Source organism: Panthera leo, chromosome E2, assembly GCF_018350215.1.
Source record: "Panthera leo isolate Ple1 chromosome E2, P.leo_Ple1_pat1.1, whole genome shotgun sequence".
NCBI lineage: Eukaryota > Metazoa > Chordata > Mammalia > Carnivora > Felidae > Panthera > Panthera leo.
In genome coordinates, this window is record NC_056693.1 from 12,844,760 (window position 1) to 12,868,921 (window position 24,162).

A 24,162-nucleotide genomic window follows, 5' to 3' on the forward strand; every position below is an offset into this window, starting at 1 on the left:
AATAATATATTGTAATATTCTTATATTATGTATATTTACCTAAATATGTTATTGGAAAGTTTACACACTTGGGTTTGTGCCCTGAGAAATTTGCTCATGCTGCCTGAAGTTCTGTGGCATATGATACATATAATTTGCAAGATACCAGAATAATCCACAGGCCAGCTTTTAGAAAATGGTGTCATTCTTCCATCCACTCAGGGATTTCTCCTGTAACTGTCTTCAGTGCCATCAGAAAGCCATTGTCCTATGGGAAATGTCTACTTGGCTTTTTTGTTTTTTATTTTCTTTATTTTTATTTTTTTGCTCTAGATGGCGTTTGCCAGCCATGGCTCTGAATACTTATCGTTCAGAAACTCTTAAGTCCCCTCATGAACAAATTTGAGTTGTTTGTGATTTCTTCTGCAAACTGGCAAACTGACACAATGGGGAGCTGGAGGCCTAGTGACAAAGATGAAGAATTAGCTGGAGTGGGGCTCTAACTCAAAAAGAGTTGGTTTAGAACCAGAGAACTTTCTAGAAAGAACTTGGCTGGACTATACTATGGCCAGACTCCCCTGTCCTTTGTGGGAGGGGTCAATCGTTCACATTAAGTCTCCTTCCACCCCTGGTGCAATTGACTATGTCAATTAAGCCTCGATAAAGCTATTCAAATAAAACAATAAATATCTGTTCCTCCTTACCCTTACCCCACCTTTTTACTTTTCTCTATAAGCTCCTATGTCATTGGAGTCTTTTATAAGATGGGTTTTATGTGTTCTTGAGTAATAAATAAACAAGCATGAGAAGCTCAAAAAACAAGTCTTAAGAGTCCCAGGCCCCCAGTCCTCATACCCTGCTGGGCCCCAGCTGCCTCCTGCGTTCCCTCTGCCCACTGAGGATGATCACGTAGGCAGCAGAGAAGGGAAGGGATGATGTAAAGGGGCAAGAGACAGGACATAGGAGAGGGGGCCCGTTATGTAACGGAAGAATTTGGAGTCTGACTTTTCAAATTCTGCTATACCTGCCAGGGAAATGTTAGAACCAAAACAGCCAACTGTGGCCGTAAGGTTGGGCCGATCTCTTGCCCAGCCAGCAAGAGAAGGTGACCAATAAAGCAAAAGCAAAACCAGACTTTAGGTCGAAGTATCAAAGTTCTGGTCTTGCTCTGCCCAGAGCTACATCCGTGTGAGAAACTCACTAAAGTTTTCCAGATCTCTGCCTCCCTTTCTGCAAAACGTGTGGGTTGGATACGATGAATTTTAAGGGCCCTTTCAGCACTAAAATTCCACTTCTAGGCTTGAGGTACACACAAATTACAGTAGAAACTTTATTAGAAATATAAAACACAACCACAAGAACGCTCCTTTCTTCAAATCTCAACTTGTTGGTGACCAGCAGTCAGAAGGCTCCCGGTCAAAAGAGGTGTCCTGTGATCCAGGACCAGAAGTGTCTCCACGGGAACAATGGACAAGTTAGTTATTGCAGTAACAGCAGCAGCAGCAGCTCGAACCTCCAAACTGAAACAGGAAGCCTGGTGGCCCCATTTTCAGTCTTTCGGGGTTGAGGGAGAGACTGGTACGGACAAACTTCCTTCACCCACATGGGCCCTATGGTAAAGAACCCAGCCATCAGCCTGCAACCAGTTATGGATGTACAACCTTTCACCTCCAAAAAAGAATTGAGGCCTCCTGTGGAAGAAGAAAAGTCGGGGAGACACATAGATGTTTTGGGAAATCAGAGAGGAATCATTCCTCCCTCATTCCTAGAACCCTGAGTATCAGAACCTCTTGGATGCACTCAGATGTCTGGGTTTCCAGCCTCTGAAACCACCAGATGCTCAGTTTACCTCCAGTGATCTGAAGTCTTCCTTGGTAGCACTGAGTTGTATCATTGGGACAGGGAAGGGAAGGAGCAGTCAGACAGGTCCCCAAAGCCACACAGGTTGGGCAGTAGAAGGGTACTGATGTACTGGGAGCTGGGGGGGAAACAGAGGGACAATCAGGGTGTGTCCGGCCTCTGGAGTTGTCTCTTCTTGCTTCCCTCCCTTTCCCAAGTCTTTGCTGCTGACACCACAGCAGTCACGACCTATCACTGCAACCTCCCCCCACCCCGTACCCCCGCCCCCCCCAGCCGCTGGCTTCTCCAACTGTTTTTCTTCGCTGTCAGAACCCATCCAACGTGACTTCCAAACTGTGTGCTTGGGTGTGGAGACAGAGATGAAAAGGACACGGTTCCTGCCATCGAGGACCCTTGTCTAGAAGGAGAAGAAGGATGTGACAGGAATTATAATACATCTCAGTAGGCACTGCGTCCAAGGTATCATGGCAAAGGAATGGAGGACAACCTAACTCTCCGGAACAATTTGCTGAGTATTTTCACAGAGCGGACACCTGAGTTGAGGTGAAGGGTGAACAGAGGTTAGTTAGCTGCGTGAAAGTGGAGGGGTGGGTGGGGTAGCAAAGGAATCGGCGAGGACAAAGGCCCGGAGGTGGGAGCCAGCCGGGTGGCTTTCTGGGACTGGGAGACACTGCAGGGCTGGCATTCGGTTGGTAGGCACAGGAGGGCTGGGTCCGTCTTTATGGCCAGCACCCATTCTGGTTGGGCCAGGACCGTATCTACACTTAAGCATTTTGAATACCAGCCCCCCTCCCCCCACTGGACCACAGTAAAGGGGGAGGAGAGAGAAGGAAGTGAGCTGAGAGCAGGCAGGGCCAGATTGCTATAGGCCCCCGGCCACATTGGCCACATTGGCCACATTGGGGAACTGGGGAAGCAGTAACTGCCAGACTGATTAGGCCACCCCGCCCTGCTCAGAAACCTCCACTGACACTTTATTGCTTAATAAATACAAAAGCCATGGGGCACCTGGTGGCTCAGTCGCTTAAGCAGCCAGGTCATGATCTCACTGTTCCTGAGCTCGAGACCCTCATGGGGCTCTGAGCTGTCAGCTGCAGATTCTGCTTCAGATTCTGTGTCTCCCTCTCCCTCTGCCCCTCCCCCGCTCGCACGCTGTTTCTGTCTCTCAAAAATAAATAAACATTAAAAAAAATTAATAAACACAAAAGCCAACTTATACCCCAGCCTTCGTTGACGTCCCGGTGCTCCGAGCAGCGTTTAGACCCCAAGGTAACCATTTAGAAAAAGCCTGGCAGAAGGTCTGAGGTTCTTTTTCTGTGTGTGGCCCCCCAAGGGCCTGAGCCAAATGAGGACACAGAGAAAGGAGGCAAACCATCTTTGCAACCATCTTTGCAGGAGGCTCAGATAGTTTCTCCGAGTCCCCGTCTCTCACCTCTCGAGGCTTCTAGGGTCTCCGCCGGCCTCCAGAGCTCCTGGAGGTCCTTTCTGCCGTTGCAAAAGGAATCCTCACAATAGCTGGTGTAGGAGACTGTGATTATGCCTGGGGGTGGGGAGTGCTGGACATACGTCACCGCCTGCGTCCCATCGTAGATGCAGCCCTTAGTGGCCAAAACTGCGGTCTTGGTCCCTGTTAGGAGACGGGATGGGGAAGAAAGCGGAGGGTGGGCCTGAGGTTTCGGGGAGTGGGTGGGAGCAGCACTGACCCGGACATACTCACCCCTCCTCCCGCCCTTTCTCATTTCACCTGCTTTGACCATCAGAAGGGATTCCTGGCAGAATGACCCGCCCTCACAACTCTCAACCTTCTCTGTGGTCCAGTTAAACATACTGCTTGGGTCCTCTTCTATACTGGTGAACACGCCCTTGTGACAATGTAAGTTTTGCACCGCTGGGGAGAAAAGGAGATCTGGGTGAGCGCCTGCTCTTCTCTGTGGGGCCCCCCCCCCCGTCAGCCCTCCTTTACCAGCGATCCATCCCCTGTGAACCAGCTCTCCCCCTCCCGGCCCCCCCCCCCCCCCGTTCTTACAGGCCAAGGAGGGGGCTCCCAGGAGGAGGAGGAACAACAAACTCTGGGCACGACGGGTACCCATGGCGTCCTTTAGAGAGGGCTGGAAGCGCGGCTCAGGATCTGTGATTTGACAGAGACGAGGGGGCTTTTCAGCCTCACAGAAAACGAGATTGCAGGGACCGTCTGGCAAGTACGGGCACGTCTGCGCTACAGAAGACCGTGACCTCCAGGGTCGGCGTGTCCCGATCGAGCCTGCAAGTTTGCACCACATAACGCGTTCACTGCGCCTCAGTTTCCGCAGCTGCAACTCTCCGACCCAAACAGCTGTCCCCCGAGGACAGAGGACGTCAACAACCCAGTGCCCTCCAACCACGGGATCCGGGAGTCCCGGCCCCCAGGCCCCTGCTCCCGCACACTGGGGAGGCCGGGTTCAAACCTACGTTCTCCCGAGGCCGGGGATTCTCAGCCCCCAGTCCCCGCCCCCCGAACTCGGAATTCTGAGATCCCCGCCCTGTTCTATCTAGGGATCCAGGCGTTTGGGTTCCAGCCGCCGCCATTTCCCGCAGGGCCCCCAGCCTCCTCCCCTCTCAGGCCCAAGAGTCCTGGCGCCCACCCTCCTCCTTCCTCAGGACCCAGGATCCCCAGCCCCCCCCCCCTTTTTCTCTTTAAGGGACCCAAATTCCACCTGGCTTTGGATAATCTCACAAGAATCCTAAAGGAGCCGAAGGAACGGCCCGGAACGGCTTTCTCGTTCCACTTGGCCTTCGTTTTGTCTCTCGGAAGCACGGAAGGCGGGGCCAGCTTCGCCCAGCGGGTCACTCGAAGCCCCATTGGTCGATGTGAAAGCATCTGATGAGCTCATTGGATGAACCCGAAGCAAGGCCGCACCCCCTTGGCCCCGGAGAAGAGGCCGTCTTGGGAGGTGCGCAGGCGCAGGCTGGCACGCGGCGAGCAAACGGGAGGCGGGTGGTGGGGTGTGAGCCCAGGTACGTAGCTGGTGTTTGTGGTACGCGTCGTGCGAGGCAAGGTGGGCAGCCCGTCCTCAAGTGGCCTCGTTGACCCTTTTCATCTCTGCTTCTCCAGCCAGGCTAGGAGGTCAGACCCTTGGCCATCACCCACTGAAGTTCTCTCCCTGTCCGAATGGTCTGGCTCCTGCCCCAGCACCCACCCGGTGGCCATAGGCACTGGGAGGCAACGTGATCTCATCACCCTCACTTGCAGTGGTTCCTGCCCAGCCCGGGCGCCTCCTTCTGATCGCATCACAGCACCGGCCCCTCCATGGCCTTCTGGAAGGCCGAAGAGAGAAATGCCGGCTTCAGGGTTCCTTCCAGCATCCCCGAATGTGTGCATGAGCCTCAACTCTGAAGGCGCAGATTGCCGTTATGGCCGACCCACGTGGCCGTGCCACTGCCACGACTAAGACGTGCCTTTCATTCAGATTTCTTGTTCCTGGCTGAAAATTCTATTTCGTCTATAGGTAAGCTTTCCAGATATGTATGTAACAAGAAGCAAAGGTGCCCTTTTTGTGCTTTCAGACTTGGTGCTGTTTCTGTAAGTGAGTATTTATTTTGAATCGAGAAAATACTACAATGAGAACTCAAACAACTAGGAACAGTTAATGCAAATGTGAAGCGAAAACAATTTGTCTAGATTAGGAAGAGTATTCTGACCTTTTAGAAACCACCCCCCAAAAATTTTTTTTAATGTTTGTTTATTTTTTGGGGGGTGGGGGAGGGGTAGAGAGAGAGACACAGCGGATCCAAAGCGGGCTCCTTGCTGACAGCAGCGAGCCCAACGTGGGGCCCCAACTCCCCAACTGTGAGATGACAACATGAGCGGAGTCGGATGCTTAATCGACTGAACCACTCAGGCACCCCCAAAAATGTTTTCAAAGATTAATCCAGGACAAAAAAAAAAAAAGCTGCCATTAGGTTATAGTGTAGCTCTAATTATTTCACGTTTTAACGTTCAAAACACTAAGAAGAGGCATGTGATTCATGGGATGAGAAATAATTAGGTGTCAGATGCCTTTAAGTCCTGGACTACAGGACAGGCTGGGTTGGGATCATTAGGAGGCAGGAAGAATAAAGCACCTTACAGCAGGGCCATGGCCAGTCCCAGCCTTGCCCCAGCAACCAGTCTGGGGGGTAGAGTCCACAGATTTCAGGGGAGGAGGTCTGTCTGTTATGATGGTGGGGAGCCTGGCTATTCTGTCCACACTGTCTGGTCGGAATACCCTGGAACGTTTGGCGGTTCTTAGAGTAAACGAAGGGACCGTCTTGGTTGATGCCTTTTAACAAGGAGCAGACTTACGAGATAAGCAGTTTTTAGTGCTTACTGTGGTTTTGATCCCACCCCCAGGAGCAAAGAGAAAAGATAGCAAGAAATTCGCTTCAAACACGGGGTCCCTGATGCCTCGCCCCGAGTTTTCTCATCTCTCAGGACTCTGGGGGTCCCTATTCCCAGCCCTCTCCTCCCTTGGACCCAGGAGTCCAGACCCCCAGCCCCTCCTCCCTCAGACCCAGGGGTCCTGCCCCCAGCCTACTGTCACCTGGACCCAGAAACCCAAGTCACTACCCACCTCAACTCTCAGCATCTAAATGTAACATAAAAATAAGGTACCCTTTGTGAACTTTCAGGATTGGTACTACTTCTGGAAGTAAAGCTATATAAATGAATACTTTTTAAATTAATTAATTAAATTAATTATATTTTAGAGAGAGAGAGAGAGATAGTGGGGGAGAGGGCCAGAGGGAGACGGAAAGAGAATCTTAAGAAGACCCCACATCCAGCGTGGAGCCCGACACAGGACTCGATCCCACGATCCTGGGATCATGACCTGAGCCGAAATCGAGAGTCAGATGCTCACCCGACTGAGCCACCCGGATGCCCCATGAATATTTATTTTTAATAGAGAAAATGCCTCAGTAAGAATGGTGTTAGTAAAAGCTCTTAATTTTATGTAAACATATATTAAGAACTTCCAATTGGGGACAGTTAGTATTAAATATAATTACTAATATGTTATTAATGAAGACATTAGGGACAGTGAGTATAAATATGAAGAGGTAGTTCTGGTCCCAAGGACCCTGTCCCTTAGGCCCTGGGGGTCTGAGCCACCCTCCCATCTTTTCAGGACTCAGGCTCCAGTGCTCACAGCTCTCGGTCTCTAACAGTGCTCCGGTTCCCTGCAGCACTGTGTAACTACGGGGGAGGGGCTGGGTCCCAGTGTTCGGTCACAACTGCCAGTATGGGACCAATGGGGTCAGAGGGAACCAGAGGGCAGAGAGGGTGGTTGGGAGCTACACAGCCACCTGCTTCGAACTCCAGAATCTTATCTCTGTGCCCTCATCCCTCCCCATCCCTCTGACTAGCACTTGTCCTGCCTTCTGTCCCGGTTCCACAGCTGGCTTCTAGTTTCTGTCATGAACATCATCTTAAATTGGCTCTTGGCCTGGGAATTTGTTTGTTGGGGTCGTAGTAACTAAGTGCCACCACCTGGGAGGCTTTGGTTTTGGAGAAGGGTATTGTCTCTCACAGTTCTGGAGTCTGGAAGCCCACAGTCAAGGTGCTGGCAGGGTCGGTTCCTTCTGAGGGGTGGGCGGGAAGGATCTGTCCCAGATCTCTCTCCTTGGCTTGTGGCTGGCTGTCTTCTCCCTGTGTCTTCACATCCTCTGCCCTCTATGTGTGTGTGTGTGTGCAGATTTCCCCCTTTGTATAAGGACACCAGTCATGGGGCACCTGGGTGGCTCTGTCAGTTAAGCGTCTGACTTCAGCTCAGGTCATGATCTCACAGTTCGTGGGTTTGAGCCCCGCATCAGGCTCTGTGCTGATGGCTCACAGCTCAGAGCCTGGAGTCTGCTTCAGATTCTGTCTCTCTCTCTCTCTCTCTGCCCCTCCCTGCTCTCTCTCTCTAAATATAAATAAACATTAAAAATTTTTTTTTTAAAAAAGGACACCAGTCATACTGGCTTGGGCCCCACCCTAATGACCTCATCTTAATTTGATTGCCTCTGTAAAGACCTTGTCTCTAAATAAGGTCACTTTTGGGGGTACTGGGGGTTAGGACCACAACATATGAATTTGGGAAGAGGGGGGACACAGTTCAAGCTATCTCAGACTGTTCGATTTGTGTTGCAGTCGAAGTGGTTGAGGGTGGGATAGCGCTCCACGGGGGTCCCAGTGCTGTTTTGTCATTCCTTCTGCCTTAGCATCATTCCCGATGCAGCCTTTGCCTCCCAAGGAGGCTGCCTTGGTGAGGGATGGTGTGAAGACACAGGATCAAGGGGGCATCCCTGGAGCAAGTCAGGGGCCCAGGGGCTGCGCTCGGGGATCCCAAATCAGCCAGCAAGCAGTGAGCTGAATTCAAGGTTCTGTGAACACAGGATGTATGTAGTGCCTCCCAGTGGGTGACTGTGCAGAGATCATCCCTTCCTGTCCCAGCCTTTCACCCGATTCCATTGTGAGATGAGTGACGGGAGACAGCTTCCAGGCACTAGGTCTGATTTTGAGGGGGTGCTGCGGGATTTCACCTGCCTGCAGCTCTGCCCCATCTTTGAAATCTTTGAACCGTGACATAGTGAAGCATCTGCGATCAGCCCATGTCTGTCCCTCCAGGTTCCAGGCTTGCAAAGGTGATCATATTCTCGAGTCACGGTCCAGGTGACCTGACCACAGAGTCCCTCAATCTTGGATTTAAAAGGGAACTTGGGGGCACCTGGGTGGCTCACTCGGTTGGGCGTCTGACTCTTGGTTTTGGCTCAGGTCATGATCTCACGGTTTCGTGAGTTTGAGCCCCACATCTGGCTTTGCAATGACAGCATGGATCCTGCTTGAGATTCTCTCTCTCTCCCTACCCCTCCCCTGCTCGTTCTCTCTCTCTCAAAATAAATAAAATTTTAAAAAATATTAAATTTTGTTTAATCTTTATTTATTTTTGAGAGAGAGAGAGAGACAGAGGGTGAGCAGGGGAGGAACAGAGAGAGAAGGAGACACAGAATCCGAAGCAGGCTCCAGGCTCTGGGCTGTCCGCACAGAGCCCGATGCAGGGCTTGATCCCACGAACTGCGAGATCATGACCTGAGCCGAAGTCGGACGCTTAACCGACTGAACCACCCAGGCGCCCCAAAATTTTAAAAAATATTAAAAAAATAAAATAAAAGGGAACTTGGACCTCTTTTTAAGAACACATATAGCACCACTATTGTTCACCTGGAGTATTGCAACAGGCCCTCCCCCTGCCCCACGGTGATCTATTCCCTACCTGGTATCAGAATGATCTGTTTAAATATAAGCCAGATTGTGTCACTTCTCTGTTTAAAGCCTTCCAATGGATTTTCCCATTTTACAGAAAGGGAAGGAAGGAAGGGAGGGAGGGAGGGAGGGAGGAAAGAAGGAAGGAGAAGGGAGGGAAGGAAGGGAGGGAGGGAAAGATTCTAAATACTTGAAATGGCCTTGAAGGTTCTTCGCATCTGGCCTCCCCTACCTCCTCATCTGCATGTTCTGCCCTGCTTTTCCTCATTCTTCTCCACCCACACTGGTCTTTGGGCTGTTCCTTGGATTCATGGCAGGCACATATCCATCTCAGGCCCTTTGCATATGCTTCCTCTCTGAAGGGGCAGAGAGAGAGGGAGAGAGGGAGAATCCCAAGCAGGCTCCATACTCAGCCCGGAGCCTGATGTGGGGCTCAATCCCACAACCGTGAGAACATGACCTGAGCCGATATCAAGAGTCAGACACTTAACCGCCTAAGCCACCTGGGCACCCTGCAAATGGTATTTTATTTTATTTTATTTTATTTAAAAAAAATTTTTTTTTAACGTTTATTTATTTTTGAGACAGAGAGAGACAGAGCATGAACAGGGGAGGGGCAGAGAGAGAGGGAGACACAGAATCGGAAGCAGGCTCCAGGCTCTGAGCCATCAGCCCAGAGCCCGATGTGGGGCTCGAACTCCCAGATCGTGAGATCGTGACCTGAGCTGAAGTCGGACGCTTAACCGACTGACCCACCCAGGCGCCCCATGGTATTTAATTTTTTTTTTTTTTTTTTTTTTTCAACGTTTTTTATTTATTTTTGGGACAGAGAGAGACAGAGCATGAACGGGGGAGGGGCAGAGAGAGAGGGAGACACAGAATCGGAAACAAGCTCCAGGCTCCGAGCCATCAGCCCAGAGCCTGACGCGGGGCTCGAACTCACGGGCCGCGAGATCGTGACCTGGCTGAAGTCGGACGCTTAACCGACTGCGCCACCCAGGCGCCCCCCCATGGTATTTAATTTTATTTTAAGATTTTATTTTTAAGTAGTCTCTACATCCATCGTGGGGCTTGAACTCCCAACCCCAAGGTCAAGAGTAGCATGCTCCACCAACCAAGCCAGCCAGCCACACCCCTGCAAGTGGTATTTAAAAAATACATATTTCACTTTCCAGTTGTTCATTGCTACTATCTGGAAATATTTAAGAATATGTAATACAGAATAGTGTAGAATATTTAAATTTTTTTAGCATGGATATAGACTAGTTTAGCCCTACTCCTAAGGTATAACTTTTCTGGGGTCTCTACTGAATGTCCTATATGTTCATTGAGGTCTGTCTGCTCTGGTTTATTGGAATTTGAATGTTTTCCTTTCTGTGTGAGCTTCGGATATTGTTCTACATATAGCCCCCTGGAAGGTTTTTTAGGTTTGTACCAGAATTCACAAACTTAGATAAGGGGCTTCCCCCGCTCCCCCATTCTAAAGTAAATTGCGTCTATGTATCCGCTTGCTTAACCCTAGTCAGGTAGCATGGCATTTTTATTTGTGGCTTTTTAAATTCATTTTTGGCATTGTAAAGATAGCCCCGACCCACTTCTATATCAAGTAACACAAAAGGAGGCATTCAGAGTTAGTGTGGGTTTAAAACTTTATTCAGTGATGTCAAAAAAGTAACAGTCGATCTTTCCTGAGGTTCCGTTTTTAAAACCATCAAAAACTCGGTGGAAATTCTTAATAGTAAAGAGGGCAAAGGGGCGTCAATGAATTCATTCCCCTTTGGTCTCAGGTAATTCAGACCTTAGGTTCTTTGAGTGAAGTGTTCGCAAATCTCCGGAACTCTCTGGAACTCAAGGAGCCGAAGAGAATTCTATAAAATGCCAGCTCTCTGTGTCAGGAGATAGCTACAGAAAACACACTCACCTCTTCAATTAAAACTCTTACATAGTTAGTGGCACCTGGGTGGCTTAGTTGGTTGAGTGTCTGACTCTTGGTTTCGGCTCAGGTCATGAGCCCAGGGTCCCTGACAGCACAAAGCCTGATGTGGGGCTCGATCTCACGAACGAAACTGTGAGATCCTGACTGATCCATCCAGGCGCCCCTATTACTTACGTTCTTGAGGTTATTTTTATAAATCTATTATATCTGTAAGTAGAAATATTATATGATGGTTGCCACGGGGCATTTCTTCCCAACTCCCTGTTCTGTGACATCGTGGTAACTTGAAATCAGTCATGGTGGGAATATTTACACCATGGGAATAGGCAAACACTACAAGTCAGAGCTTTTATTTCTCCCCTCAGGGAAGCAGTTAAACATTTACCAGCACACCATGAGGGTGCTTGGCCTTATGTTCAGAGGCAGATTTATGTAGAAGGGAGCTTTCTCCCCGTTTCAGTATTGAGCCTTTTCATACAGGTTATATATCTATGACGTGCATCGCGTCCCCTAGATGGAGAGCATTTGTGCAGTGTGCAACCTGACCTACGTTCTCAGTGGTCCTGACTCTGTTATATATTGTCACAGCAGACAACATATTTAAAATACAGGCTTGCTCCCAACTCTTGCCCATCCTTTGTGTTTCCCTGGATCCAGCCTTACCATTGTAAGCAGCAGTTTCTTTAATAAATTCTGCTCAAATCACCCAAGTTGGGGTTGTACCGTTCATTTCCTTCTGGGACCGTGACCGATTCAACAATCAGTAGGATCAGGAAACAAATCCGCATTCGGGGCGGGGGATTCTACCACACGGAAGAAGCACAGGCAGAGCTCGACCGGGGGTCCGATGGAGCACAGGTAACGCCAGTCCTATGATCATTTCACAGTTGCTCAAATGATCACTTGGTGGTGGCAGTGACAGAAGCGGAAAGTGCAGTATTGGTGGCTGTGGCACCGTTCCTGCGGCAACGGTGGCGAATGTGTTGGTGCAGGCGTCAGCCGGTTCCTTCGGATGACCCCACAGAGCAAACACCGAGCAACCGGAAGATGAGAATGTCCAACTGGAAAAGCGATGGGCGGTCAGAAAGCTTCCTTGGCGGAGTGTCCCTTCCTGCTCGGCAACTCTCCATGGCTCCCAGCCCTCCGGAGACAGGCCGACCCCTCGGTCTGGCTTTGCAGGTACTTGACCAGCCCCGGCCCCCCCCGCCGCTAGCCATTCCCAAGGTCGTTGCTGCCTCCTTGACCCTGCACTGCTGTTCCTTCTGCTTAGAATGGCTCTCCCTTTGTTGCCCACACCCACCTTGTCTGCCTGGAAAACTCGTAATCACCCCCAGTTCCAGCTGCACCCCATCCTCTTGATGATCCCTTCTCAGGCAGACCCCTTTTTTTTTTTTTAAAGTTTATTTATTTTGAGAAAAAGAGCGAGCACACAAGGGGGGCAGGGGCAGAGAGAAGGAGAGACAGAACCCCAAGCAGGCTTTGTGCCATCAGCGCAGAGCCGGATGCGGGGCTCAAACTCACAAACTGTGAGATCACGACCTGAGCCGAGATCAAGAGTCAGATGCTTCACCGACTGCGCCCCCCAGGCGCCCCTCAGGCAGACTCTTCGTGAAAACAGCAGCCTTGCTCTTTCCTCCTGGTCTTTCACGTGCTGTTTCCTCTGCCTGTTACCATCCTTTCTTCTGCCAATAAACTGCAGCTTATCTGTAAGACACAGCTCACGGGTCACCTCCTCTGTGAAGCCCTCCTTAATGCTCCCCCCTACCCGGGACATCAGTAGCTTCCTCCCCTGAGCTCTCCCAGACTCCCTTTGCCACAGCCTTATGAGACTGATGCGCTGTCTACTGCGCTAACGAGGCACCTTGCCACAGCCTTATGACCACCTGTATCTCTGATGTCTCCCCTCCTCCTGGAAGCCCCTTTGGGGCAAGGACGAGGTCTGAGTCCTCTGGGGTCTTCAGGGAGACCTTGGAATCCTGCATGAACTCACTTCCCATCCACAGAGAGGAATGTTGGCTGAACTCTCTGGGCACCTGTGTGTGTGTGTGTGTGTGTGTGTGTGTGTGTGTGTGTGTGTGTAGGGGGTTCAGAGCTGGAGGGTGTGGGCAGCTTCTTGTAGTAGTTGTCAGGACACATGGACGCAGAGGCCGGGGGCTGCCCTGGGCTCTGGGACGTGGGCCTCCTGGCCCACTGCCACGGCGCAGCCCTCAGTGAATACTACGTTTCACCACCTGCAGGATTTCCCTACGTCTTCCAGGGCCACCCGAGTGCCGTGCTAACCCAGCAGCTACCCACTGCCTGGCCCCGGCCCACCGTACAGATCTGTCCTTAAACCCGGGCTGTTTTACCCCTTCTCTGTAAACAGATCACAGAGTAGCCTCGCGAACCCGCAGGTGCGTGTGGAGGGACGGGCGGCAGAAGCGGGTACCGTGGGCACCTGAGCCACCTGCCGAGGCGTTCACCTGTGCCCCCCACCCCGTGAGAGCCTGATCCCATACGCACCTTTTCCCTGGGTGGTGGCTGCCCCCCGTGCCTGGCCGGGGTCACGGTTTGGTAGCTCAGACACCACCCGGCAGGTGACGTGCAGTGCAGGTCACAACGCCCTTGGTGTCCCACAGGCCAGTAGCCAGACTCCCCTGGGATGCAGTAATAAGCCAGGAGCTGCTTTCTAACCGGAGGATAGTTATTTGCAAAAGGAGACATACGTACCCTTTGCTCCCAAACCCCGACTTTCTCACTTATCCTCTTAGCTCTTTCTGTCACAGAAACTTTTCAAAGCCGTTGGGTCTGTTGGGTCATATGACTTTCGTTCCAGACCCTTCCTACTCTAGGATCTACTCAAAACTGGCGGTTTTGTGGGTTCCCTCAAAAGTGTCAGAAGGTCGGGTCCTCGCTTAACACCCTGTCTCAGCCCCCCGGTCATTCCCCTGACTCATCACGGGGGCATGTTATCATCTCACATCATCACACAGAGAAGGGTGAGCCCAGTACAGTAAGATATTTTGAGAGGCACATTCACATAACTTCTCTTACAGTATATTGTTATGATTGTCCTATGTAAACATTAGTCATTGTTGTTAATCTCGTATTGCACCTAGTTTATAAGTTAAACTTTAGCGTGGGGGGTGCCTGGGTGGCTCCGTCGGTCAGGCGTCTGAATCTTGATTTCGGCTCAGGTTGTGATCTCACGGTTCGTGGGTTCGAGCCCCGTGTTGGGCTCTGGGTTAGCAGCACAGAGCCTGCTTGGGATTCTCTCTCTCCCTGCCCCTCCCCAACCCCTCAAAATAAATAAACTTAAAAAAATGAAACTTTAGCATAGGTATGTATAGGTAGGAAAGGAACAGTATACAGAGAGCTTGGAACTACTGTGCATTCAGGCATCCACTGGGGGCTTTGGAATGTATCCTCCGCGGATACGGGGGGGCTGCTGTTTGGGGACATGCCCTAGACCTATGGGGCCCCAGGGTTTACACCAATATGATGGGGTTGCTGGATGTGGCCCCGTTGATCTCTCACCCTCTGTTACACACGTCTCATTTACTGAATCATCAAGGGTGTTTGCTACCTCTTGTTCACTGTGTCCGAGTCAATAACACAAATCCATCAATGCAGTGGGTGAGTGTGATGTTCTGTGGAAAATCAGATGATCAGGGTCCCTCTGAACCATGTTATAGGACAGAGCAGGAGAGCCGACCTCCTTCATGGCGGGGATTAACGTCCACCCAGAGCCATCATCCAAATAATCCCTGCAAGGTCTGAGCATTTATTTGCCTTTGACCGGTGCCCAGCTGCCCCGGATAAATAGCCTCCAGTCTTTCTGGTACAGGGGATCAGTCACTGTCTACACCCCTGGTGGCATTGCAGGGTCCTTCTCAAATGGATCCGGCCTCCCCCTTCATTTGTGAAGTCCCAGGTCTATGAACAACCCATGAGCTGAGGATAATCATCACCCTTTCTGTACGGAAGAGGGTGAAGCAATTGGGAGGCGGGGGGAAGGGAATGACCCAAGGCTACACAATCAGGGAGCGACAAGATCCGGCCTGGTAGCAAACAGAGTTTCACACACCCGAAACTGTAAGCCTTTTTGCTAAATAGCTCCACGCCCAGCCTTGCACTTGCTACTTGAAATACACAGGACTCCCAGGAAGGTTGCCTTAATATCCTGACTCGGTCCTGCCTTGCCAGGCCCCTGCCAACCTGCCACTCTCAACACCCACTCCCTCCCTCCTCCTTGCTCCAGCCTAGCCGCCTGCTTTCTTTCTAATCCTCTCCATAAACCAGGCATGGGCCCACCCCAGGGCCTTTGCACCTGCTCTTGCCTCTGCCTGGAATGCATTTCGTGCATGTCTTCCATGGTAAGCTCTTTTCATCCTGCTCTCAGCTCACAGGCCATCTCCTCCTGGAGACCTTCCCTGATCCCAGTTCAGTCACTTAACTTTCACATCACTTGGTCTTCACCCTGCCCAGCACCCAGCACCATTTGTGTGTGTGTGTATGCTCATGTGTTTGCTCCATGTCTATCTCTCTCGATCAGGCGTGAGCTGAGCAGAAGCTGGGCCTCATTCTTGTTGGTCTTCCTGAATCCCCAACAACTGGGATGGTGCCTTGCACAGAGTCCAGCTTTAATAAATATATGTTGACTAAAAGCAAGACATCGAATTGACTACCTATGACCCTATGTGCCTCTTTGCCCACCCTTCCTTCTCTTCCTCCAGAAACACTGTTTCAGGCGGGTGCCTGGGTGGCTCAGGTGGTTAAGGGCCCAACTTCAGATCAGGTCATGATCTCACAGTTTGTGAGTTCGAGCCCCGCGTGGAGCTTCCGCTCTCCGTGGGGAGCCTGCTTTGGGTCCTCTGTCCTCCCTCTCTGCCCCTCCCCTGCTCACTCAGAAACACTGCTTCAGGCCATGCGCATCTCCAGAGGGCGCCATTATTCCCACAGCAACAATGTGACTCATTGGGGAGGGGGTGGTGTTTCTACGGCCCCACAACCCGTACAGACGTAGTGATGGCTCTCTCGCCATCTTTCACCGCGCATTCATTCATTCATTCGTTTATCCAATCAGTATTTATTGAACACTCATTGTATGCCCCATTGGTAGTGTCGATGCACTGAGAGATGGGGAGATGTGACTCTGCCTGTGTGGCAAAGTTTAAACGTGAACTAGAATGTATAAAGATGTCAAAAATAAACATAGAGTTGTAAGTTACACGTTAGTCTCTTTCTCCTCTGCTACGGCTCCTCCCACTTTCCTCTTCCTCATACACACAGGGGCAGATAGCCCTTATTCCTCCCCGGCCCCCTCCTACCCAGCGTGCTAGAGCTGGTTTGTACAGGCTTGCAAAAGCCGATTGTTAAATATTTCAGAATGTTTCCAGCTATGTGTTAAATGACTGGTAGCTTGAAATCAGACATGGCAGAACTATTTATACCACAGAAATAGGCCCACGTTGGGACGCCTGGGTGGCGCAGTCGGTTGAGCATGGGACTCTTGATTTCGGCTCTGGTCATGATCCCAGGGTTATGCGATTGAGCCTCGCATTGGGCTCCCCGTGGAGCTTGCTTGAGATTCTGTCTCTCTCTCCCTCTGCCCCTCTCCCTTGCTCATACTCTATCTGTAAAATTAAAAAAAAAAAAAAAGCTAAATAAAAAAAAAGAAATAGATCGACGTTACAAGGCACAGCGTTGAGGCTGTTTTTCTGAATAGCTGCTTTTCTAGTACATCCCCCTTCCCATCTCTCTCTGGCAAAGAAACGTGTTGTCAAGGAATATCCTGTCATGGACAGAGATTTACTTTCCACTACAACCCCTCCACTCGCCATACTTCAGCTCCCCAGTGGGTGGGTGGCCGGGAGGTGGAGACGCGGGCCTGGATTGCTACGAGTGGGGAGAACAGCGGAAGAGAAATGCATGAGGGAAAATCATGGAGAAGGGAACATAAAGGTAAACAATGGAAGAAAGAAGTGAGAAGCCAGAATCCGCATTGGGCAGAGGTTAAAGTAGAGAGTAGCCAGTACGCACCCAACAATGTCCTCATGGGCTGTTGGGCTATTTCCCCACGTGGGGCCAGGTTGCAGTGAGGAAACCGCCTTCCCAAACTACCCTGAGACAGGGTGGGGGAGGGCAGCCTTATAGCTGGGCTCCGGAGAAAAGGGGGCGGAGTGGCTGGACCAGTGGGGCCTGGGGGCCCGGATGTTTCTGATTGCTGGGGTGGGGTCCGGGGAAGGAGGGAGGATCCGGATTTCTCATCCAGTGAGATTCAGAGGGTGGGCCCAGACCTCCTCTCTCAAGGCCCTGCCTCCCGCCCTTTCCTGGCTGCCTGGGGTGTGAAGAGATATAAAAGGTCTGGGCCCCCAGAAGAAGGTGAAGGAGCCAGAGTCCCAGCTGCCCTGACCATGAGCCCTGCGCTGCAGCTGGCTCTCCTGGGCGCCACCCTCGTGTTGCCCCGTGAGTGAGGACCCCGACCTGGGAGGGCGTTTTCCCGGAGGATGGGCTCAGATGGATTTCTCTCCCCGTCTCAGGAGCGCAGGCCCTGACCTGTCAGAGGGCGACACGTGAGTTTCTGATTAATGTATCGGAAATGCCCCTTCGGTGGAAGGCGGACCACGAGGTATGTGCCAACGGCTGGGGCTGCCAAGACACGCTGATCCTCATTGACAACGGTGAGAAGAGCCCCGTGGGCCTCAAGGGTGACTCTCACCCTTCCCTGGGAGAGACATCCCTCCCTTCCCAGTCCTGTGTTGTATAGGGACTCAGCCAAGCAGCCGTCCCCTCCTTGGCAGGAACAGCCCCTGGGGCGCCCAGTCGCCTCTCCAGCCTCTCACCCCAGACTACCATCAGACCCTCCCTCTAGGACCCAGGATCCAGGGCCCCAGCCCCTCCTCCTCTCTCAGACCCAGGGGTCCAGGTTTCCAGCCCCTCCCCCCTCAGACCGAGGAGTTCTGGCCCCCAGCCCCCTCCTGCCTCAGACCCAGGGATCCAACTTTCTAGTCCCTCTTCCCTCAGACCCAGGATTCAGACCCCCAGCCCCTCCTCCCTCCTGGGTCCAGGGCTCCCAGCCCCTCCTCCCTCAGACCCAGGGGTCCAGGTTTCCAGCCCCTCCTCCCTCGGACCCAGGGGTCCAGGGCCCCCGGGCCCTCCTCCCTCAGACCCAGGGGTCCAGGGCCTGCCTCTCTCTCTCGGTGCAGGACTTCAAGTGAACATAGTACTCACCAAGGGCTGCACCCCGGTGGGGAATCAGGATGCCCGCATCACGGAGCACAGGGCAGGCCCCGGCCTCTCCGTCCTCTCCTACACCCACGTGTGCCGCCAGGAAGACAACTGCAACAACCTGTCCACCACCCTCCCACTCTGGGCCCTGCCCTCCACCGCAGGTGCGGGGTGCGTGGGGAGGCGGGACCCGGAGGGCACAGGGGGCGAGAGGGGCTGTCAGGAGCACTGGGAGCCGGGAGCAGCAGGGCTGAGGGGCAGACGTGAGCACAGAGGGACCCTCCGTTTAGCTCCCTCTTCCCTCCCTCCTCCCTGTCCACTCCCCCTGCGGCTCCCTCCCTCAGCACCCCTTCTCCCGTCCTCCTGAGCAGCAAACCGCACTCATTTCCTGGTGTTCGAGCACCTAGCATGGCCTTCACCTGGCGCCTGCTCCTTTCTCCTCCTTGTTTCTTTTTCTCTTCAGAATTTGGCCCACTCACGTTTTATTTAGGCTTTTGGCATTCCCTCTTCCAAAGTGAAATTGGCCCGTGACATTTTTTTTTTTTTTTTTTAATTCGAGCTGACACACAGCATGACGTTAGTTTCGGCCGTACAGCACAGGGATTGGACAACTCTGGGCCTTACGCTGTGCCCACCGCAAACGTAGCTCCCACCTGTCACCATACATCGCTATTACAGCGCCATTGACTATATTCCTATCCCTGCCTGCCCTGTGTCACCAGTCAGGTCTGGGGCCACGTGTTGTGTTTCTCTTCTCTCTGGAATCATTTGTGAACATAGGTGTCTGGTGTTCTCGCACTGTTTCGTGGACCCCGGGGGGTGAACCACCTGGGTTCCTCCCAGGGCACCCCTCCCCCACCGCACCCCCTCCTGTACTCGGGCCCAGGCGCCCCTCCACGGTCCTCTGGTTCCTTCCCTTCCTTCCTTGCTCTTTCCCTTACCACCCGCCCCTGATTCCCCGGCGTGTCTGCAGAGAGGAGCCTGGGAGGGCACACCGGTGGGAGACTGGGGAGGTCGCTCCTTGGGACCAGCAAAGCCAGGGTGGAGAGTCGTAGGTCCCCATCCAAATCCAGAGCCCTCCGTCCCCTCCCCAGGCCCGGGCTCCCTGCGGTGTCCAGTCTGCTTGTCTAAACAGGACTGCGAGTCTGTGACAAAGATGACCTGCCCGGCCGGGAGCACGCACTGCTACCGTGGCTCAATCCAGCTCAGGGGAGGTGAGCCAGGACAGGAGGTCCCCGTGGGGCGCAAAACCGGTGGTGGGGGAAGGGTCTGAAGACCAAGATCTGGTTCTCTGGTGGGTGCCAGGGGAAGCCGAGACCTGAGAAGGGTGGGTCTGGCCTCCGGGAGCCGCGCCATCCCCCCTCCCCCAAGGGCAAAGCCTCCCTCACCCCCTCCCCGCCCCTGTCCACAGGGGGTGTCTTCACCGTTCTGAGAGTCCAAGGATGCATGTCCCAAGAAGGCTGCAACGTGCTTAATGGGACTCGGGAAATCGGGTCCATCGTTGTGAGTGAGGACTGCAGCCCTAACGGTGAGTGTCACGAGAGAAGCGCAGCCTTGGGCGCAAGGACCCGCTGGTAACCTAAATGTTTGGTTTTTGGTTTTGTTTTGAGAGGGAGAGAGACAGACAGACAGAGAGACAGAGCACAGCAGGGGAGGGGCAGAGAGAGAGGGAGACACAGAATCCGAAGCAGGCTCCAGGCTCCGAGCCGTTGACACAGAGCCCGACGCGGGGCTCGAACCCACGAACCGCGAGATCACAACCTGAGCCGAAGTCGGATGCTGAACCGACTGAGCCACGCAGGCGCCCCCTCTAAATGTTTATTAAGGCCAGATTGTGTGGGTCTTTGGAGTTACAGTTTTATTCAGAGAGGGATGGGGACCTTTGGGATGGAGCCTTCTGAGCAGAGGAGCTTGAATCGGCTTTCCCCTTACGAGGGGTGCTGCTGGGGGCGTGGGCCGGAAATCAGGGTGGGGGAGCAGGTGAGGACGTGTGGTCCCGGGCCTGGCGGAAGCAGTGGAGATGGTGAGAAGCCGTCAGGTTCTGGAGGTAGGTTTGCAGCTTGAGCCACAGGATTTCCTGATGGGTGCAACCCAAGAGGAAGGCAGTTGTCGAGGATGACGGCAATGTTTTACCGGAGCAGCTGCCTTTGGCCAAGATGGGGAGGACGGGGCCCAGAGAAGCGGGTCCGGGCTCGGGGCAGGCAGCAGAGGGTGATTTGGTCGTCTGCGTGGTGGGAAGATGAGCAGGCCTCCCTCGTGGGCTTGTGGCGAAGGTCGCATGTGTGGATGCTGCCTCGCCAGCCCAGGTGTTTCAAGGGACACATCCCTCCTGGCCACATGAGGGCCAAAGAGAAGGTCTAGGCTCATGGTTTTCAAAGGGACTCCTGAGGGCGCAGGGGCCGAGGTAGCTGAGGACGGCCGTCACCCCCCACCCCGGCCCCCACCTGAGGAGCCAGAACACCTGAGTTCCCAGCTCAGCTCTGCCAGTGACCTGTGGTGGGACATGGGGCAAGCTACTTAACGAGTCCTCTGCCTCTGTTTCCCATCTTTTTTTTTTTTTTTTTTTTTAATGATTATTTGTGTATTTTTGAGAGGGAGCTGGGGAGGGGCAGAGAAAGAGGAGAGAGGGAATCTCAAGCGGGTTCGGTGATGTCCGACACGGGGCTCGATCCCACAAACCGTGAGATCGCGCCCGGAGCCAAACCCGAGAGACAGACAGTTAACCGACTGAGCCACCCAGGCGCCCTCTTTCCCACCTGGACAATGGGGCGATGATGGTGGCCGGAGGTGGCTGTGAGGAACTGAGGTAATCCCGGTGGCCGCAGGGGGGCTGGGGGGGTGGCTCAGACGCAGAGTAAAGGCTCCGTACGCCCTAGGCATTTTGAGTATTTAGCTCCGGAACACAGGGTTTCTCAGTTGAAAGAAATCTATGGGGGCAGGCTCCCCTCCTCATCCAGGTGAGAGCCCTGAGTGCCACACAGGAAGTGGAGCCGTTGTCCCCGTCACGCCCAATAGCCTTCCTCAAGGATCGTGGAGAAAGGCTCCTGCAGACGTTCGGGCAAAAACAGGGCGAAGGATGTGGATGGGACTCCGACTTCCAAGGTCCCTCCTAAATCTAAGGTGGCAGGACTCTGTGGCCGGGTCACCTGGAGAAATCCTCGGGGACGCATGGGACCCGGAGGGAAGGTGTGGCTGATTCCCTGGCTTACACGGACCCTGCCAACTCCTTCTCTGCAGCTTTTCTGACCTGTGAATGGGGGAGCGAGTTACACACTGGTCGAAACCTGTCTCGGATGCCCATCAGGTGGACCACAGCTCACAAGATTTGTGACCCTGGGGAGGTGTGTGAGGAGACTCTTCTGCTGGTAGACGCAGGTGCGTGGGCTGCAGCAGAGGGCGAGTCTGGGCTCCCGAGTCTCCCCGCCCTGGGTCAGGTCCCCCAGCTTCCTGCCTGGTTCCCCTCACGCTCAGGCCTGCCTTCCTCTTTCTGTGCCTGGGTTCCCCCTTCTGGGAGCGGGGCAAAGTGACAACAGCGATAGTACCGCCCTTGCTGCCTCGCGAGAGGCCACGTGAGGGAGACGGAGGACGGAGCGGGCACAGAGTGACCTCACCGGTCTCACTCGAGGTCTATCGAGCGCCTGCCGCGTGCCAGGCACTGTTGGTGGCACCGTGGATCCTTCGTATCCTCCTTCCTCCAGCGTTACATGCCAGTGGGGAGGCAGCGAGAAATACAAACGCAGCAGAGTAAGGCATGGGAGTGAAGACAAGAGCAACCCGGCCGGGAAAGGAGGCAGGGAGAGCGAGGTGAAGGCTGCCGTTGGAAAACAGGTGCTCTTGGGAGGCCGTACCGAGCGAGTGACATTCGAGGAAGAACGAAAACGCCACAGAGCTGGCTCTGGCCCCAGCCTTCACCCTACACTCCGTGTGCCCTGTAATCAGGCACTGGCATTACCCCTCCACCCGCCTGCCGGGCGTCAGGGAGCCCCTGGCTCATCAGAGCCCGACTCCCCCCAGCCCAGCTTCTGCTCTCTCTCACCCCTCAGGACAGAGCTCAGTCATAGTGGAAAGCAAAGGCTGCACCAAGGGCAGGACGCAGGATGCCCCGACTGTCTCCATACATTCGGGGCCCCCCGGAGTGCTGGTCGCCTCCTATGCCCATTTCTGCTCCTCCAACAGGTGCAACAGGGCCAGGAGTACCAGCGTCCTACTGAACTCTCTCCCTCGTCCAGGTATGGAATCCCAGGGGGCCGGGTGGGACTGGGGACACTGAGAGATGGGGAGGCACAGAGACTCTGGGGATCGAGGAGGGTGGCTACAGCTAGGAGCAGAGCCGTGCGCCCCAACCTTCTCTCTACTTTTCAGCTGCCCCCACCCCGGGAGACTTGCAGTGTCCCATCTGTGTGCAGGGCTCTACCCCGTGCCCAGAAAACCCGGAAAACGTTACATGCCCTAACGGCACGACTCACTGTTACAGCGGTTACATTAGGCTCTATGGAGGTGAGTCCTGATGGCCAGGTCCCAAGCATGCAGGGTTGAGGGCCTGGATTCCGTGGTTCTGAGGTGGGAGGGTGCTTGAGGCCCTGACTCATGGGTCTGAGGGTACAGGGGCCTGGGAACTCAGATTTCTAGCTCTGAGGGAGGAGGGGACTAAGCCCGGCCTCCTGATCTGAGGGGGCTGGGATTCCGTGGGTCTCAGGAATTTAAGGGTATGGTCCTTTGAAACCTCTCTGACTGAATCTTCACTCTCTAGGTGGGATCATCTCTAAAATACATATTCAGGGCTGCGTGACCGAAGCTTCCAGCTCCTTGTTGAACCATACACAGAAAATTGGGATCTTCTCCGTGGCTGAGAATTCGGAGGAACCGCTCGAGCCCTTTCTCCAAGATGGAGCTGTCCCCACCCGCCTACTGGCTTGGGTGGTGGGACTTGGCTTGTCCCTAGCCCTCTGGTGTGGGATGCCTCTCTGCTGAGCCCATTTCCCGATGATTCTCAGCTCCTTGCTGATTCCCCGAGCCAACTTTCCCTCTGACCTCATAACCAAACAGCCTTGGGCATTGAATGATTTCCTTGTCCTCTCCATGAATGATCATCCCTCGACATCCCCACAGACCTCCGTGACCTGATAACAACACGCTGCTGGGAGCGGCTGAACTTGCCCTCTGGGAGAGTCAAGGAGTGGCCACTTGTGTCCGATAATAAAGGCGTCGTCCTTTCCCTGAATGCTGGGGTCTGTCTATGACAGGGGAGGGCAGGACCTGCAGAGATCTGACGTGGGGAGGACAGGAGCTCGGTGAGAGATTCACCATCTCAAGCCCTTCCTTCACCGGCCTGCTGCCCGTGCCTCATTCCAGACTGAGTGGCAGCAGGGGCGTCAGGATGTTCCGGCCCAAGGAATCTGGGCATCACCATGACCTGAGAGGAGGCGTTGCACTACAACCCGTGAGGCTTCTCTCTGAGCAGGCAGGGCCTCAGCACAAAAGGGGGCTCAGCCCGCCTGAGGAACTTGACTTAGGGTTTGTGCGGAGTAGAGAAACAAAAGGTTGGTGCAGTTTCCTGAGGCTGATCTCACTGGGTCTCTGTCGTCCCCCTGGGCCCCGAGAAGGGCGAAGAGAAGTCATTACCATTACTGGGCTCTGTAGGGAGAAGGGTAGGTGGGGGAGGTCGAGAGAGGGCTGCCTTTAGGCGCTCTGATCTCAGGCTAAAAGGGCGCCTGGGCGACTCAGTAGGTTAAGCGGCCGACTTTGGCTCAGGTCATGATCTCTCGCGGTTCATGAGTTTGAGCCCCACGTCAGGCTCTGAGCTGACAGCTTGGAGCCTGGAGTCTGCTTCAGATTCCGTGTCTCCCTCTCTCTCTGTCCGTCCCCCGCTCGTGCCCTGTCTCTCTCTCTCTCTCTCTCTCTCTCTCTCTCTCTCAAA

General features: G+C 53.6%; 2 protein-coding genes across 9 annotated transcripts; one reads left to right on the plus strand and one right to left on the minus strand.

Annotated features, from left to right (window-relative positions):
• Positions 1-1,279: 1,279 nt before the first annotated feature.
• TEX101 (testis expressed 101) lies at positions 1,280-4,621 on the minus strand. 2 transcript variants are annotated; one of them, XM_042918502.1, is made up of 6 exons: positions 4,533-4,621; positions 3,866-3,967; positions 3,584-3,727; positions 3,272-3,466; positions 1,829-1,957; positions 1,280-1,670 (listed from the first exon to the last, which is right to left on the minus strand). In XM_042918502.1, the coding sequence occupies exons 2-6, from the start codon at positions 3,927-3,929 to the stop codon at positions 1,459-1,461; spliced, it is 744 nt and encodes a 247-aa protein (XP_042774436.1). In that variant the 5' UTR covers positions 3,930-3,967; positions 4,533-4,621; the 3' UTR covers positions 1,280-1,458. The 2 variants fall into 2 exon arrangements, with proteins under 2 accessions (XP_042774436.1, XP_042774438.1); XM_042918504.1 differs by having other exon boundaries at positions 3,866-4,099.
• CD177 (CD177 molecule) lies at positions 4,541-23,466 on the plus strand. 7 transcript variants are annotated; one of them, XM_042918496.1, is made up of 13 exons: positions 4,541-4,769; positions 4,931-4,942; positions 5,069-5,324; positions 12,061-12,215; positions 16,788-16,979; positions 17,558-17,698; positions 18,224-18,409; positions 19,340-19,459; positions 19,657-19,773; positions 21,483-21,620; positions 22,289-22,474; positions 22,608-22,742; positions 22,996-23,466. In XM_042918496.1, the coding sequence occupies exons 5-13, from the start codon at positions 16,943-16,945 to the stop codon at positions 23,214-23,216; spliced, it is 1,281 nt and encodes a 426-aa protein (XP_042774430.1). In that variant the 5' UTR covers positions 4,541-4,769; positions 4,931-4,942; positions 5,069-5,324; positions 12,061-12,215; positions 16,788-16,942; the 3' UTR covers positions 23,217-23,466. The 7 variants fall into 7 exon arrangements, with proteins under 7 accessions (XP_042774430.1, XP_042774429.1, XP_042774432.1 ...); XM_042918495.1 differs by having other exon boundaries at positions 4,935-5,324; XM_042918498.1 differs by lacking the exon at positions 16,788-16,979 and having other exon boundaries at positions 4,543-4,769; positions 4,931-5,324.
• Positions 23,467-24,162: the final 696 nt, after the last annotated feature.